This window comes from Dicentrarchus labrax, unplaced genomic scaffold, assembly GCF_905237075.1.
Source record: "Dicentrarchus labrax unplaced genomic scaffold, dlabrax2021, whole genome shotgun sequence".
NCBI classification, from domain to species: Eukaryota; Metazoa; Chordata; class Actinopteri; family Moronidae; genus Dicentrarchus; species Dicentrarchus labrax.
The window spans coordinates 5,728,918-5,746,904 of NW_026136723.1; the positions used below are offsets into that span (position 1 = coordinate 5,728,918).

The following is a 17,987-nucleotide window of genomic DNA, read 5'->3' on the forward strand; positions in this document are numbered from 1 at the left end:
GGAAAGGGAGGCAGATCTAAGATGGCGCCAAAGGTAATCAGACAGCTCTAATCAAAACACATGTTGGACGCTCCTTGTTCAAATGGATGGTGGTCATGTGAGGCTCCAGGCTTTACCTAAGGAAGTTTGCACTGGGTGTGGTGGAGATTTATGGATGGCTTAATAAACATGGATAATTGCAATCCTGTCACGCACCAAACTCTTAATAAACTGAACATTCTACGTGCAAGTCTGTAACCTAACCAGAGGCATTAAGGCCTCACTATGCCTCAAAGAAAGTGCCATTTTTGTAGCTCTCCGAAATGTGTCAATTACATCCACCTCATGCAGTGATTGACCAGGTGTGTGTAGGTGTGGAAGTAGTCAGGGTATCTCTCAGGCTGTCTTTTTCATTATTCTGTCACTTCTCAAGTGTACAACCAAGTGCAACACCCTGCATGCTGAGTGTCTGAGAGTGTGTGCCTCTATCCCTGCTTGTGCCAAGATATGCCAACAGAGTACTTGGAGAGAGCTGAGGGATGCAACACGATGCAGACAGGAGCCGCTAGCAGACTTTTCGCCTGCTCAAGCATACTGAACTCTTAAGGGTCATATCAACGAAAGCCCTGCAACTGCATTGTCTTAAAGGTCTCAGCATGCTTCAAACTAACTAGTTCGTACGCAGTACGCAGATAAGTGTCATCTTAATATGTCTTAAAGGACTAGTGTGTAGGATTCAGTGGCATCTAGCAATGTAGTTCCCGACTGCAACCATTTGAATACAGCTCACGCCGTTTGGTTTGTCCGTTCTGGGCTAATGTATGAAAAATGACGGACTCCGTGGAAGAGGACCCGTTCCCTCTGTAGATAAAAATGACTCAGTCTAAGGTAAAACAAAACACAATAATTCATATTTTCAGGTGATTATAAACTAATGAATACATACCTATGAATATTATATTCAATCTCGGACAATAGATCCTCCTAAATGTTACACACTGGACCTTTAAGCAAAGTAACATTAAAATGACCGATTTTCAAATACAGTTTGGTATGGTGGCCTCTCTATATGACAGAGAACACAATGTTCAGGAGCTAGCATGGTGGCTGCATTGCAGAGGATACTAATTTTACATTGTGACAGTTTCAGATGTAACAACATGTACTGCAGGAATGCCCTCCCATGACCCCCCCTCTCTCCACCCTTCAAAGCAGGGTACTGTACAGCTCCAGGCACTTCATCTGGCAACCCCAGCTAGTGTAAACTAGTGCCAACAAAAGTCACACCCTGTTTGAGAAGTGTATATTATGAACAAAGAATAACTAAAGAACCTAGTGACCATGTGAGCAAGTCATGGGAGCAGTACAAAGTCAATATCTTGTATGTCATGTCATGCTGTGCTATCTCAGGCCTGAGCTAATAAGAGATTTCGGACGAGGTGAGCAGAGCAGTTTGTTGTCAAGCAAGCACACATAGAATCCTATTGAATTAATCTTGTTATTCATTGACTGTGGAACCTGACACTGAAACACTGTTCTCTAGTTTATCTGGGAAGATTAACCTGGATTCACAGAGGCCTGTTTTCCTGCTATCTGCACACATGTTGCACTCAGGGCGAAAAGAACACGGCGAGTGCTCTTTCTGCTCTTTCATTCATTCTCTGTACAAGTGAAACCTTGTCAAACAACAATGCTGCGAATCAAAGAAAAGGAGATGTTGCATCACACTCAAAGCTTGTCCCAGAAACCTGCTGCTTTGATATTGTTGGACTGTCACCTTTTCTTGCTTTTTGTGTGTATTTGACTAAATGAGACTGGCTTTATACACTGCTGCGTGCTGCAGGGTTTATTCCTGTCATGATGATGGGTTCATGACCAGGTCTCACTAGAAATACTTATTCTCAGATGGAAATGTGGGGAAACATAGCTTACTGGGTTTAAAAAGGATCCGTTTTAAATCCACAGCTAACCTTGAAGCTTATAGGGACCCACTTACTGCCAGTGGGTCCGGTCCCCAAGCAAGCAAAATTGAATACTTTTTTCTTCATTTCAGGTTGAAATTACCATAAAACTTCCAATAAAAGCAGGGTCCCTAATAGACGCAGGTCTTTTAAAAGCCTGGTGTGGCTACACGTTTTGACAAATAAACGCAGGTCTCCAATAGAGGCCTGGTCTGGGTTTTCTAGAAATTATCTTGATGAATAAAACCTCTTAAAACCCACCGGGTCGCCCACTTGAGCGAATTTTAAGTCGTTTCAATCTCCTACACAAATATCAATGTTTAAACTTCTGTCAATATGTACATGCTGCACATCATTAGATCAGTTATAGATTCTCCACGACCACGATTCAATCTTTCACTATACTTTACGAAAACGATCAACAACAAAGTATAACGTTAATTCATTCTGACTTACCGGTAACATGGTAAACAAGAGAGAAGGAAATAAAAACCTCTGCAGCATCATAATCATCATGTTAGTTGTCAAATTTGCTGAACAAAACTCAAGAGAAGCAGCAGTTAGAGTTTAGTTTTGTGCTAAAGGAATTAAAGGCCTGTCCCAAATAGAGGCCTGTCCCCAATAAAGGCAGGGGAGTTCAGTGATTTAAGCAAATAAAATGTTTTACTTTATTATTATTAAGAACTATACACTTTTTGTTTTTTGAGGGTTTTTCTAACTGCTTTTGTTTTCAAATAATCAAAAACAACAACAGTTTTTTAAAATCTTAAAAGGTTATTTGCTTTTCTTTCTTACAGTAACTTTAAGTTTAGTTGAACTGTCAAAGTTTTTTTTAAATAATAAAAAAAACAAAATGTAAGGCCATTGTCGAATAGACCTGTTATAAAACAAAACATTTTTGGAACTGATTACATCAAAATGTTTTAGGTAAAACAAACTACATTTTGTAGGTTAAAAACATTCTTGATCAAGTAGTTTTAGTAATTTTAAGTGACAGTGTCTTAATTTTCTTCTTCTTCTTCATTTTTACTTGTACTGTGAAAACAAAATACCTAGTAAAAAGTTCTTAATCAGAAATGTTTCTGTAACTTACAAAACTAAGTTAGTGCCACTTAAAATTGCAAGTAAAACCGACTTAATCAACTTTTTAACCAGAAAAACTAAAAAACTGTTGGGTGAACACATTATCAGTCCACAACACTAATCAGGAATGTTGTGGTGGAGTGAACGTTTTTCAGGCCAAGGACCCCTTATAGCTGGAGCCGGAGCAGGGCCCCCTACGGCATACAACTGTGTTGCATAATAAACTGGCCCTACAGTAATGTGTAGGATGGCCTATAGTGCCATGTATGAACATACCTTGATATCAATATCAATAATACGCTATTAAAATAGCATTCATATATTGATGTTTGCATATTAAACATAGATGTGGAATGTATCTGTGCTTATATGTTGGATTCATGGCCATGTGTATTTTCAGACATATTCCAATATTTAAAAAACTTTCAGAATATTATTAAACAATTATTGGTGGCCCCCTGCAGTAACTCTGAGGACCCCCTAGGGGTCGCAGACCCCTTGCTGAAGCCCCAGGCTCTAGTGTGTTTATCTTAGATGTGCAGTAGCAGACTGATCTGGCCCTGATCCGGCTTCTAGACGGCCCTGCAGTCACATAGTGGCACTGGTGGAAGGCATCTGCCAAAAACCAAGAACGGCCCTGAGGATGGCACCCTATTACAGAGCTGCTGGACACGTTTTTATGGACAGATTTAGGCCATGCTTTTAGATCACATTTCTAAATCCATATGGGATTTAATCAGCACAAAGATCTGGACACTGCTGGTCTACAGTCTGCACGTTTGAGAAATAAGTTGAATCTATGGCCAGTAGTGACAATGCAAACTATGTGTGTTTAGCACATTTTATTTGGGTTTATAGATTTTATGGTCGACAGTATTACTCAGCAAGGTGTCATAAAATAATACATCCTGAGCGAAACTGCTGATAGACCACAGTTCCTCCAGGGACAACAGAAATACACAAAAAAGATCTCTAATTTTAAAACAATATGCACTGGGTCTTTCTCCTAATATTGCTTCAGTATGGATACTTTGTTCAGCTATTATCTATCAGTAATAGAGTTAATGTTTAATGTTCATTAATGGCTTCCTTCCAAAGACTTGTGAGCACTCCCTGACCTCTGTTCTCCATTACCTCCACACAAACATGTCAACTTTGGCCTCAATTGGTACAGACCCTCAGCACTCATCCAGGGACTCTGTTTCACTACCAACCACACTTCAGATGAACAGTACAGGGACGTTTTACTCACTCGTTCTCCAGCAGGGTCATGCACACCACCTCTTTGACCCCCGGGTTGTTGGCCTTATCGCAGGAGCAGCCCTGCAGGCTCCAGGTGGCCAGACGCACCACGGGCTTCCCGTCCCGCATGCCGGGCGGGGGCTCCACGTTGGGCCGCACGGAGATGATCTGGGTCGGTCCTCCGGGAGGGAGGTCCAGGTCGTCGCTCATGAGACTGAATGAAGTCGGGCTGGGGTGGGACTTGGTGGTGCAGGTCAGCCCTCCATTGGTGTTGGTGGACGGCGCCCTGGAGCGCTCCACGAACACCTGGAAGCGGATTTTGTCCAGCAGGGAGCTGTTGATGTGGTTGACCCTCACCAGGTCCTCGATGCTTTTGAACGGGCCGTGCTCCGCCCGGTACGCCACGATGTTCTTGGCTATTTTCTCCGTGATGCCACGGATGCTCATGAGCTGCGCCGGGGTGGCGGTGTTAATGTTCATCCCGGTGCAGGACTGGTGATCCAGGTCTTTGCGCAGGGAGGACGGGGAGTGCTGCGACGAACTGGTCCTGCTGGAGACGCATATTTCCAGTTTGATTACCTCCAGTTTGGTGGCGCCAATCCCGCTCACCAGAGCCAGGTCCTCTACCTTTTTAAAACCCCCGATACAGTCCCGGTACTCCACGATATTCTGCGCAACAGTGCGGTTGACTCCCGGTAGAGTCATGAGTTCCTCCTCGGTGGCCGTGTTGATGTTCAGCCGCTCCTGGTTCACCAGAATGTGTCCGAAGTTACACGCAGCGCTGAATTTGCGCTTGCCGCAGCTGAAGTCTGTGGGGTCTTTGGGGATGGAGCGGTGGCAGCCCAGACTCCCACCCATGGCTCCAGCGGGTCACCGGGGCTCGGATCAGTGCAGCGGACGGGAGCAGACAGCGGGCCACGGCACAGAGAAACAGGCTGAAACAACAACCACCGCGGAGAGCAGAGAGGTGACAGTCACACAGATATACAGCCCGCACACACTGATTCTTCCTTTTATTACACACTGCTTCACTTAAGATGACATTAGACATACGCACCACAGCGGTTGTCCTCAGTCCCGGCTACATGCTGCATGTATCGCACGCCGGCTCAGAGTGTGAGTGCTGTCCGCGCAGCTGCAGCCTGTGTGTGCGTCCTCTGTGGCGGATACAGCGGGATATACCGGCTCCACCGTAAACTTTGCCCTCCAACAGCGCGCGGTGTGACTGGCCACAGGTCGGCCTCCACACACACTCATCTGACAGGGAGACGCCAGCTCGCACATCAATACGAACCATCGCGCCCGACGTGCGTCAAGTCACACAGGTTCAGACAGGCGCATACCGGAACACAGGCTCCAAAATAAAAGTAGTCTAGAAGAAGACAAAGCAGTTTTGACTGTGATTTATATCCACATTTACTTGCTTCCACTATAATTATTTCCGTACATTCATTTCTACACTTACCTATTTTCATTAATTGTTACATTGCCTATTCATTTCCACAAAAATAATAGTAGGCCTGGTACATGAGACAGACAATCTGTCAATCAGGTTCCTCTGGCTCCTCCTAGTGCTCCTGATGGTATTGGCAAGAATCCACCGGGCCTGAATGAAAACAACCAATCAGAGTCCAGAACGATAGTTGATTGATGAGTTTCATTCTCAGGTCGTCAAATGCCCATACTTTGGGTCAAATACTGAAACTTTGGATCCTTAAGCATCTGTATTTGACGAGCTGCGAACGAGAACAAGAAAGGTTGGTTGTTTTGATTGGTTGAGCAAAATAACTTCAAGTTAATATTTTATAGTTTGTGTGTTTATTCTTTTTGGGTCTTAATTCAATTTATTTATTTATTTTCAATTTATTGTGCACATTTGGACCCCCATGATAGACAACCAGACTAGTCTTTATAATTTCTTTAAAAAAGAAAAAAAAGAGAACATTTTACATTTCATATACCTATAATTTCTCCATAAACAGTATATTTAAATGTCTTATTCTGGTGCCTGGAGCTGTTTGGTGGCCAAAGTTGAATATAAAAAATAATGTCAATAATGTCAATCAGGCTTTTATTTTGAAACCAAACACTTTCCTCTTTTGCCATGTGTAAAACTTCCTCTATCATTACAGCAGCAGCAGGAGGAGTGGCTCCAGGCATGACAACCAAATGTTGTTTCGGGAAGAGGAGCTGATTACATACATACAATAGGCCTATATATCCAAATGTAAATTTGGTTTTATCTGAGGTTAATAATTGATGGTATATGTCTGGTGTAAAAAAAGAGTGAAAAAGCATATGATTATCCAGGATAACCTTTAAAATATAGGCCTACATCATCTGCATTATAATATTGCACCAAATTAAATTGATTTTATGATCAGTTTGCTTATCAGTATTTGCAAAGACCTTTTTGTGTTCTGAACTGCACTATTAAGCTGAAAGTTTAAAACGAAGCCGGACAGACAGACGAGTTGATACATGCAGTTTGTCCAGTCACCCAACCATTATTATTATTATTATATAATAATAAATAAATTATCAGTGTTTGACCATGGCGTCTATCAAGGGAAGGATGCAAATATCACTCCGGCTCCTTCTGCTCCGATCCTGCCTGATTGAATTAGCATAGCATTATACTTTCAGATAAGACACATGCTTTGGTGTCATTCTTTATGGACAAAGCCTGTGCTTATCCATTGATCTTATGCTTTCCCTCTTCTGTACTGGTGTTGAAAAGCTCCTCATTCATCGATACGATAGACCATTCTGTCTTTTCTGGTCACAAATCCAATAGCTTAAAATATATTCTTTCCAAATGGAAATAAGAAACACGGTCACAAAGGGACAGTTACATGAACCCACTCTGGGACTAATAAATATGTGCACCATTGTTGATTTCAGTGCTAAAAGTGCACAATAACAGTTTTTGTAAATATACCACACCAGCAATTTTAAAAGAGGGATTCAGAGACTTGAGGGGGGTTCCAATAGATCTTCAGAGGGTTTTATGGGTCCTTAAGAGTATTTTAGGGCCACAAATAAATAGAGTTCTGTGAGTTCTTGAAAGTGTTCCAAGTTCTCGAAGGGATTTGGTCTCTGTGAAATCACAATAACAGTAGACTTTTGATAGAGTCCTGTGGGATCTTATATGAAGCTCCATAGGGTTTTGAGTGGTTCTACGGGCTCTTGAATGGCTGTGTGAGAGAGGGGTTTTGGGAGGTACTTTAAAAGGAGTTGGGAACCCTTCTGAGGGTTTCTGAGGGGTCGTAGAGATTTGTAAAGATTAAAAGGTAACAGGGGATATCTGAAGGAGCTCTGTGAGTTCTTTAGGGTGCTCCAGAGGCTTTTGAGTGGTTCTATGAGTTCTTGATGTGTTCCAGTGACATGAAAGGTTTTTAGGAGGTCCTTGGGGTTCTAATGATCCTTGATGGAGTTCTGGGGAGTATTAAAATGGGTTTTACAGATCCTAATGGGGGTCTCAAGGGTTCTAAAGGGGCTTACAGTGGTTTTTAAGAAGATTGCAGGGGTTCTTGAGGAGCACATAGAAGTTCTTGTGAGGATTCAATGGGCCTGAAGTGGGCCCTCTACTAGGGCCAACAACTAAATTCTTTACTCCTCCTTTATTCTTAATTCTTTACCTCTCAAGGGTGTTCCAATAGCCTTTGGGTGGGCTTTTGGCATTCTTGAGAGTATTCTAGTGCCCAAGAGAGGATTTCAGAGGTTCTGAAAGGGCTTGATGGAATTTTTTGGGGGGTCCCAGCCAGGTAACTGTGTTTTTGGAGGTCTATGGGGAATCCTAAAAGTTTTTTTAAACGTCCTTAAGATTCTGGGGCCCTTCACAACATTCTAGCTGTCCTTGATATACCTGTGGGTTTTTGAGAGGGTGTTAGGGAGTCCATACCAAAATAAGAGCTAGTTTAATATGATGACTGTTTAATTACATAGATTTTCCACAATTACCCATCATATCACGTCGTCACTTCATTTTGTGTGTACTATGCTGATACAATTTTATCTCTTTATCACTGTTTATCACTTTAAACAATTGCTCACTATATTTAGTTGTACTTATTTTATTTCAATTTATGCGGCCAACTGCACAGTGTGTATTGTTGTGTATTATATATACCTACGTTAACTGTCATTTTTGTGGTATTGTTGCATTTAGTTACTGTTGTACTTTATTTTATGTTAGCTTTACCCTATTGTGCTTTGCACTTTGTTGCATTTAGTTACTTGTTTTATTTTTATGCTAGCTTGATTCTTACTCTTGTATTACTTCTCCACTTTTGTATCGCAATTGTTGCACAGCAATTTCCCTTAGAATAAATAAAGCTTCTTGAATCTTGAATCTTGAATCTTGAATGAGAGAATCTAGGATTATTATTTTGATCATAGGTATCATGCTTAGCACGTGTTCTTCTCCACAGTGTGAAAAATGACATCTAACAAATCAAGGACTGTGCCCTACCTTCTTTTAAACATTAAACATGTCAAAAAAGAAAATACATTTTATGGTAGCCACTTTAAAAAAAAAAAAGCCCATGTTACAAATGCAAATTCTGTCACATGGCACTCTTCTATCAAATGGTGTAATGTTCAATTAGTAAGCAGTGACATGGATCTCTGGACCTGACAGAGTGTGTTGCAGACAGTCAGCAGACTATCCTCTGATAGTGAGGATAAGCTGCTGTTCACATCACAGCTCTATTTACAGCCAGGATGCCCCATGGCATAAATACTCAACATGGCCACCTCTTCTTGACCTCAGCTCTTATGCAACATGGATAAAGCAGAAGATCTCAAGCACAGATATGATAATCCAAGAAAGGACTCCGAACTGAAGGCATCAACATCCCTAAAAGGGCAAATGGAAAAAAGGAATGATCTGGAGTCTGATCCACATCCAAATCAGTTATGATGAGCATTTAGATTTCATAGTGATGAATTTCAAAAACATGATGGTGGCTTAGAACTCATGTTTTCTTAAGCCCTCTTCCCATGCTTGTTGTCTAATAGTACTAATCTTGTGTCTCTTGGAAGTCTGAGTTCTTGACAATTGACGTGGTACAATAAATGAAGACCTGCGTTAGTCTATGGACCAAGGCCAGAGGAGATCAGATGATATGCAGTGATTGGTCAATCAGTTTGTATTCCCCATTACATAAACGTCCCTGCTGGTGTGTCCTTGTTTTGTCTGCTGTGTGTGTTGTTGCTTTGTGAGTGTACAAAGAACTCAAGGTGGTGGAGATGAGCTTAATAAATGGAGTGAATGGAGGATAAATCCTCCGAGACTCAGCTTCCCAACGCCAAACTGTCAAAACTCTATACAAGATATCAAAAACTGATAACCAGGCCACCAGACCTTTCCATTCACAGTCAAGAGTATACAGTTGTATAAACTCAAAATCAAATGGGAAGATTGTTTGTTGTTGGATTTTCTATGAGGTAAGGTTCTAAGAATAGAAAAAATAATTGGTATATTCTTCAATTGATCAATACAGTGTGCAGTTTTAAAAAAACTGGCACCATTTAGGGGCTGCTGATGTGGCTTTACACACATCTAGGGGTGGCAGAGTCAGTTCATCACTTCGGCCCAAAACTGAAACATGCCAAATATTGGAAGGATTTCTATTAAACATTCATGGCTGCCAGAGGATGAATCCTAATGATGTTGTTGATCCCCTGATGCTAGAGTTACTCTAGCACCACCATTAAGCTGACATTTATGGTTTTGGGGGAAATGTTTCGACAACTGGACTGAAAACCCCCAGATGCTCTCTAAACGATGACTTGTATTAACTTGAAAAAGGCCTTTGCACATCAAGTTTGTATTTTTAATAATTTTTAGTTTTCAGTAATCTGATTAAATTTGTTCCGTACAGAAACCTTTCACACTTTGTCCAATTTTTTATTCTGTTTGCTGCAAAATTCAAGATGGAGTCACCCCCGCAATGAGGATGATTTTGTGGCCCTCTCACTTAAAATAGAGACAGTAATGTGCTCCAGGGTGTCAAAAACGATGAGGGAAAAAAATCAAACCTGTTCCGAAAACTTTATTGATGTTTTTAAATGTGCAACAATTTCAGAGAACAAAAACAGACTTGGCGTACAATGGCATTAAGTCAGGGTCAATATCCTCACTGACAGTATCAGGTCAAACTCTCAATTTCCACCACTATTTTGGTAATACCTGCAAAACAAATGACATTCCCATCAGTCTCAGCTGTAGCTTGTGTTTAGTGCTAATTAGCAAATGTAGCATGCTCACATGCTAAACTCTGAACATGAACATCGTGGCCATATTGCAATGCCGACATTAGCATTTAGCTCGAAGCACAAATACAGCCTCACAGAGCTGGTAGAAGACTCTTAATCTGTATAATCTTTAAAGTGGGATCCATTATACATTTGGATTTCCGGCCTGTCACTATTAGCTGTTGTAATATGTTAGATGTTGTATAATGATATTATATGATCTAAAGAAGAGATTTAATGTTCCATGATTGCTTTTCCACACTCAATAAAAGTGCAATCATTTGGAGTTGAAGATATTTTAGCGTGAAAAATGTTTTTACACAAGTAAAATCTATTTCAATATTTGTGCAAAATGCCAAGTATTTGCATAGGTCTTCAAAAAATGTATTAGAGAGCTGAATATGCCCCTTGCTGTTGCCTTACTAGGTGAATAACATGCTTTATCTGGAGTGTATGAAAACAGGTGCAGACAGAGGGAGGGTTGACAGTACCTGTGACACATTTGCTACAGTCTTGTGATTTTGCCGAGAGCTGGCGCTAACCCAGAAAAACTGCAGGTCTCAGTGAATCGGGTCAATGTCAGAACAGCAATTAACATGAACTGCCTCTGATCCACCTGATAAGGGGGAGAATTTGGCAGCAATGGTGGCTGTAAAGCACAATGAACTAACAGGGAGGAATGGTGGGTTATTCTCTCCCCTGAACATAGAGATCATTGTAATGCAGTCAGGGTGGGTCCCTGACATTTTGGGCCATAGGCAGAATTAGATTTGTGACCAGTTCCTGTCTTGTCATGTGGGCTAACACATGGGTTTTTACCGCACACCTCTGTAACTGGCTGAGGGTATCTTCACCTGGGTGACCCAAGGGCACAGCCGGCCAATCAGTGAGAGGAGAGGCTGAAGCAGACCACTTGTCAGACTGGGTAGGCTGTGGCGTGATGCTGCAGGAGAGCAGTGTGTGTTTTGTACAACCGCTGGGAGTCCAAAGGGTCCACCTTTTGTTTGAATAAGCCAGAGGGAAAGACAAATTTAAGGTTACATCAATAATTGGAACCAATATTGATTTTTTAAAATAGAAATCTGTTGACCATATCAGCTATGGATATGGTACTGGTTGACTGATTAGATACTATATAGTGGAAATCAATGTATTGGCTGTCTGTAGGAAAACCTCACTATATGGGTCTACACTCAGTGCCTGCCAAAGTCATTAGTGTACAGGAAGTAAACCTGGACCCAAGCCGTTTCCTAGCAATACAACTTCTTCAGTGTGTGTGTGTGTGTGTGTGTGTGTGTGTGTGTGTGTGTGTGTGTGTGTGTGTGTGTGTGTGTGTGTGTGTGTGTGTGTGTGTGTGTGAGAGAGTGTCCCAGAATGGTCTAAATGTAGTTAAAGTTTTCTATCCCCACAAGGACAATGTTTTTGATGTGAAGAGGAAGGAAAGTTTGCCACTCTTTTGTTTGTCTAACGGGAACTATTTTATCTCAGAAGGCATAATTGCATGGGAAGGCTAATGATTACTAGATAAAATGATGAAGTTTATTTTCTGTATGTTTGGAGAGGGCTCACTGAAACCCCTGGTATATTTTAAGGTCACCTGAAGAACCCCAGAAACCCCTTAAAGACTGTTGGGATCTTATCATTAATGCCTGAAACCTAATAATCCCTGGGAACCCTCAATAACTCAAGAGCTCCTTCAAAATTACCCTCATTACCCATGTGGTTCCCTCTCAAGGAAGCAAAGAACCCTCTTAAGGATGCCTGAAACCCCTTAAAGAACCCCATTAAGGAGCCCTGAGCTCTCCAGTGATCCCTGGAATACCTCAATTCCTGTCAAGAACCCCTGTAATCAAGTGCACCTGGAATCCATCAATCTTTAGCCCTCCTAAGGAGGCCTGAATCCACCAAAGGAACTCAGAGAACCACCTCAAAAACCCTTCAGAGCCAACTTAATGGAATCTCTTTTATGACCCCAAGTCTCCACTGCTAAGAACCCCATAAACCTTTAGAAGCCCACAAGCCCATACAACTCCCACAAGAATTTGGGGCTCTATCAAACATCCCCCATTAGCCCTGTGACCCTTACAAGACCTGAAGAATCACCTCTGGGCCTCTGTCAAAAACTCCTCAGTGAAACCTCCACAAGAATCCTCCAAATCCCTCAAGAACATCCATCAGGAACCTCTATCGTCCCCTGAAAAGCCTTTCATTCTCCAACAAGAAGACATGGAGCTCCTTTAAGAACCCCGTTATTTGACCCTCAAAAGGACACCCTCAATATCTCAAGAATCCTCTAGTAGGCCTTCAAGGACCCCTGGAATACCCTCAAAAAAACTCTAGAACCCCCTGAATGACTGCTGGCAGCCGCTCTTAACCCCACAGTGGTCTCAGAATGTCACAAGTAACCACTCCACTGTAATTCTAAAGGAATTAAAACCATTAAACTAGGCTTTTACATAGCTCTAAGAACAGAAGGGCACACACCCCTTTTTATTGTGTCCATACTTCAAGAACTGGGAACGTTTGAAGTTCTTAGAACAGTTTTGAGGGACTATTTTAGCTCCTACTTCAGGGCAGGTGCTCTTCCAGCACAAGGGGAACCTTGTACAGTGATTGGTCAAGACTAAGTGTACAGTGACAGCCGGCTTGGGTCGCTCCACCGTTCCTATTGACATTGTGAATGCAAACATAAAAAAAGCTCATGAAGGTATCTAGTTCTCGGGGCAGCTCTGCAGTTGGCAGTCCCTTACTATTTGGTTTGAAAAGGCCTAATGACTCTCAGGCTGAGGTGCACTGTGTTCCTGATAAAGCCTCTAGTCCAACTTGTTCAGGCAGATTAACAGTATGCAAAAGGTTAGAAAGGAAGATGTTTTTCAGTAGGTGAAAGGCTATGACAACACAAGCTGACTGTGAATCCTTTAGTAAGCACAATAAGGGTTTTAAGTACATCAAGACAAAAAACACCTGGGTCATGGTGAAAGTTCAGCAAGTCACTGATAAAGGCTGATCAAAGGTTTGGAAAGTCCCTGGACTCATTAGCATGAGGAAGGACGTTCAGTGCAGTCCTGTGCTGCTACCTGCTGGAAGTAAGCATCATTACAGTCTTAATGCAAACTCAAGAACTCAATGTAATCTTTTGGAATTTTGTAAAGCCAAAAGATCATATTTATAGTTGTCTATGTTGCATTTCCTGTTTCTTGAATACTTCAAGACACCGTCAGTGCCTCTAACAACTAACTGTTCCCTTCTTACATAACATGGCTAAAAGTATATGGACATCCCAGTGCACATAATTGTGGTCTGGGGCTGATGTTCTCATGGTGCATTCCAATGCCATACAATATACAAATTGTGTACAGAATGTGCTATAACCTTTATAGTATACTGTTTTTGCATTTGCACTAAGAAACCAACATACTTCACTGTTTTACACTAACTGCAACATGTTTTATTTGTTTTAGAGGTGCTGCTGTTTGGACCAATAAAGGAAAATCTTAATGCTACAACCCAAATGGAAGAACTTGACTAGCCTGTGCAGAGTCCTGACCTCAACCCCATCCAACACCTTTGGGATTAACTGTGACATGCACTGTGAACCAGGCCTCGTCACCAAACATCAGTGGACCTCACTAATGCCCCCGTAGCCGGGTTCCAACACCTAAAACCAGAAGAGTGAAGACCTTTGTAGCAGCATGGGTTTAGTGTATAATGTGCAAACATAAGCCAACAAGTGCTTTTTTCCCCATCACAATTTTATTATGTGACTTTGTACAATAAAAACGAGACATTACAAAATACAGATGCAGTACACCAACAGTGCTAAATGTGATGTAAAGAAAGCCAGCTTGGTGCAGTTATTGAGTTGACCGCTGTTTGACTGAAGCATCTCAGCTCCATCTTTCTCATCCACCAACATCCAACAGAAGCTTCCCACACCCTGCCCCTGGAAAGACTTGATTCTGTTGGAAAACAAATCTGCACAAGAAGTTCAAATGTGTTCATGTAAAAGCACTTCAAGAGCAGTTTCTTTACGTTGTTACACTCAGCATGAGTGAAGTCAGGAATATATGTTTGGCTTCCAAGAGCAGGGCTGGAAAACACCGGCTATGATATTGAAAACAAAATGAACACCATTTCTACGCCAGGGCCAATACAAAAGGAAAAAAACAAGGAAAAAAATATAAGAATGTTACAAATGATTGAAGTAAAACACTGCAGTTTGTGGTTATACAATTTACATTACAGGAGATGGAAGAGCATAACATCTTGGGAGGAAATTAAATGTGATACCTAAAATAAGTGAACCGAAAGATACATATATATTTAAAAAAAAAAAAACAGTGCCTGAGGTGAGCCTCAGCCTGACGCCAATGTGCAGGAAGTAAAAGGCCGACCACTTTGTTTGGTTTTTTGGCATTAAAAAGGATACAGCACAGAGCGGTGCAGCATCCAACATTCCCAAAGTACAAGTAACTCTTGCCCTCCAGTTTGTCATGATTGAAGAACACCACTTATGTTTTCCATGCGAATACACTTGTTTTTGTGAGCAGTGGGCTGGAACAGGACTGTACACTGAATCAATACAAAGTTAATAACAGCTCTTTAAGGAGGAATATGAGGATGAGCAGGAGAGAGTGATTGGTTAAATTCAGAGTCCAGACAGTACTGCCCTCTGGCTTTCACTTGATTATTACACAGTAATATGGTCAAACAGCGGATGATGTAGTTGATTGACAGGTGTTCTGACAATCAAGGCTGGCGGGTTGGCAAAAAAATAATACACTGTAACATCAGGAAGGTCCCCAGATTTATTAAAATATCTTCTTCTTTTTGTTCTTTTCCAAGGTCCTGTAAAAATAAGACAGAAGAGCAGTCAAAAAAAAGGTGCAATAAAATGAAAACACATGGCACAACTCTTCTCCAGTACACCATGCTTTATCCATCTTGCTTTTAAGACACCCTCATAATGTGATCCACACTGGGATCAGACTTATAACTGGGTTACGGATAATGTGCTGTGTCATGTTCTGCTCATTGGGTAAGTCAGTAGGTAAAGTACAGTTATATGAGCCAATCCACAGGATGGAGACTGGTAAATCCAGGCTTTCTGATTGCTATAAATCCAGATGTTTGCTCCTGCAATGACAGCTGTCAGAGTAAGCTGCTGATCCACAAAAAATATAACAGTGGTTGGGACAAACGTGAGCAAGGCACTCTCTCTAATTCAGAGCCACTTTTCAGATGAATCACTCCTCTAAAGTGCTGCTGTTTGGTTGACAACTGGAGAATTTGTCTAAATCCTGTCCAGACATTCCTGCAACAGATTCACAATGAAGCTCCATGGCAACCTGGAGGGTGTAAGAAAACTCAGTAGGCCTATATCTCAGGATTTTGTTTATTTCTGTGACTAAATAAAATAGTCATATTTAAAGTTTAGATTATTTTTTAAGATATACATTTTACAGGAAGCTCTGAACACAAGCTATATTCACAGAGCCTTCACTCTCTGCTCAACGGCCTCGTCTTGCATTGGAAAAGTATGCAGTTAAAACAACAGAGGGATTGTTCTGTTAGCAAAAGAGCTAACAGAACAATGGCCAAGTATCAGGGAGAAGAAAACACTCAATTTGTCAAAAAGAAGCCTTTAAGTCTGTATAATTGTTATTAGATGAAAAAAAACCACATAATACAGACAGAATTGTATGAAAGTTCCTAAACTCCTCTCCGATCAATACTCACAGAAAATATTCTTCTCAAAATGAATGCAAATCTCTCATTTTACACCAACTGCAGTTATTGTGTTCACTGTTTGGGTTCATTGGACAGTAGTTGTTCTCTACTGTTGCTGAGCTATGAAACATGTCTAAACTGCTTCATTCGTTTTAACGCAGGCCTAAAATGTGCCCTGCAAGTTTTTTAATGAGGGAAAAGATTGAGAGTATTGAAAATAAGATTCAAGTATTGGAAGTTAAACCCTAATATAGAAATGACTCAAAGACAGCCCTGCACAGAACCAGAAGCTGGATAAAGCTTAATTTAAAATAATAAAATATTAAAAATTGTTATGAAAAATATTCCCATGAAAAGATCAGTCCACTTAGGGGCGCCAGTGGACATCCTGCCTAAGGCACCAAAGGTCCAGAGACGGACCTGGCGCACTTAGTGCTTCTTACTAGCCCACACCACAAAATGACCACAGTTGTGAAGAAAGGCTTCTGAGAACGTCTACTGTGGTTCTGTGGTGGGGGAAGGCCCTTATTGCAATGAAATTTACTCCCAAGTCATAAAAGAAAACAAAGCAGTATTGTGGGATTCTGAAGAGGGCTTTTGTTTCTTTTATTTTTCTGTTGGATCTCTGCACTAAATAGCTGCCTTATTACTCCCTATTGTAATGGGTGCAATTTATTTTATACATTTTATTTTGATTGAATTGTTTTTATGTTTTCATAACTGGAAACCACATCCGGCCCAGAGGCAACCTCTGAATGGCCCAGCATACCTAAATCTGATATTATGACAAAATAAGTAAAGTACATAGTGTATTAAAGTCGCTAACGAGAGAGCCGTCTCACTTCTGTCTCATCTCTGTTGAGTACTGCACATGTGCAGTCCCGATCGGGCAGGAGGTTTACGGATACAGCGACACCAACAATTGTATCTTTTACAGTTCAACGTTTTCACTGTGAGTTCTGAGCATGCTCAGTAGCTGTTCAAAATATCTGACAGTCCCAAGTAGGGAAGTGCTTTACTGAAAATACGTTTCTGAAGACTGAAACATAAAATGGAGAATAAAAACTGTAGGTTAAACCCTGCCTTCTCCAAAAGCAAACCAATGTGTTGAATTTGCAATGAGTGCCTTGTGGTAGTTAAAGTATATAATATTCAGAGGCAGCATATTGAGAAACCTTCCCTACAAACTTAAAGCTAAACAAAGGTTTAAATAGGCACATCTTCCTTTATTCTGGTTTTTAAATCTGGCCCATTGAATTTATAATTTGTAAACCTTCTCTTCAACTCTATAAACGAGTATTGATCATCACGTGTGTTTTTGTGTTTACCTGGAGGCGTCTAGTTTCTGCTGTTCCAGAATCCTCTGCTGGGCCTCCCAGTTGGCCTTCTCCTCCTCGTGTTGGCGGCGTTTCTCTTCCAGTTCTCTGTGCTGGGCCTCCAGGTTCTTTTTCATTTGTTCGTGACGCCTCTGGAGCTGCAGGGACACCAGAGTACAGACAGAGGTTAATCTAGCATTTATAAAAGCTAATAAACAACAAAAAACCCCCTCAGTAGTTTACCTCAGCCTCGGAGTCTCTGAGCTTCTGGAGCTTCTCCTTGACCTTCATCTCAAACACTTGTTCCATTTCTTGCTCCATCTTCTTCATCTTGGACACGTGCTCCCGTCGCTCCTCCTCCATCTGTGCCAGAGGACTCCTGGAGACATAAAGCCAGCGTTCATACAGACAGTAC

At 41.4% G+C, this 17,987-nt stretch overlaps 2 protein-coding genes and 1 long non-coding RNA gene across 4 annotated transcripts in view; 1 reads left to right on the plus strand and 2 right to left on the minus strand.

Moving 5' to 3' along the window:
• eepd1 (endonuclease/exonuclease/phosphatase family domain containing 1) overlaps positions 1–5,508 on the minus strand; it is a 30,797-nt gene extending 25,289 nt beyond the window's left edge. Inside the window, exons 1-2 of the mRNA XM_051390817.1 lie at positions 5,323–5,508; positions 4,276–5,200 (exon numbers count right to left, since the gene is read on the minus strand). Of these exons, the coding sequence (XP_051246777.1) occupies positions 4,276–5,123 (848 nt within the window). The 5' untranslated portion in view covers positions 5,124–5,200; positions 5,323–5,508. The remainder of the gene's footprint in view (positions 1–4,275; positions 5,201–5,322) is intronic.
• A 43-nt stretch (positions 5,509–5,551) lies between these two features.
• LOC127358137 (uncharacterized) lies at positions 5,552–15,221 on the plus strand. Its single transcript, XR_007882365.1, has 2 exons — positions 5,552–6,022; positions 13,988–15,221. It is a non-coding gene; the product is annotated as an uncharacterized LOC127358137 (long non-coding RNA).
• Positions 14,261–17,987, minus strand: part of LOC127358032 (septin-7) — a 33,705-nt gene continuing 29,978 nt past the window's right edge. For both annotated transcript variants that reach the window (XM_051390883.1, XM_051390882.1), the window contains 3 exons: positions 17,816–17,951; positions 17,585–17,730; positions 14,261–15,374 (listed from right to left, as the gene is read on the minus strand). In XM_051390883.1, the coding sequence (XP_051246843.1) occupies positions 15,338–15,374; positions 17,585–17,730; positions 17,816–17,951 (319 nt within the window). In that variant the 3' untranslated portion in view covers positions 14,261–15,337. The remainder of the gene's footprint in view (positions 15,375–17,584; positions 17,731–17,815; positions 17,952–17,987) is intronic.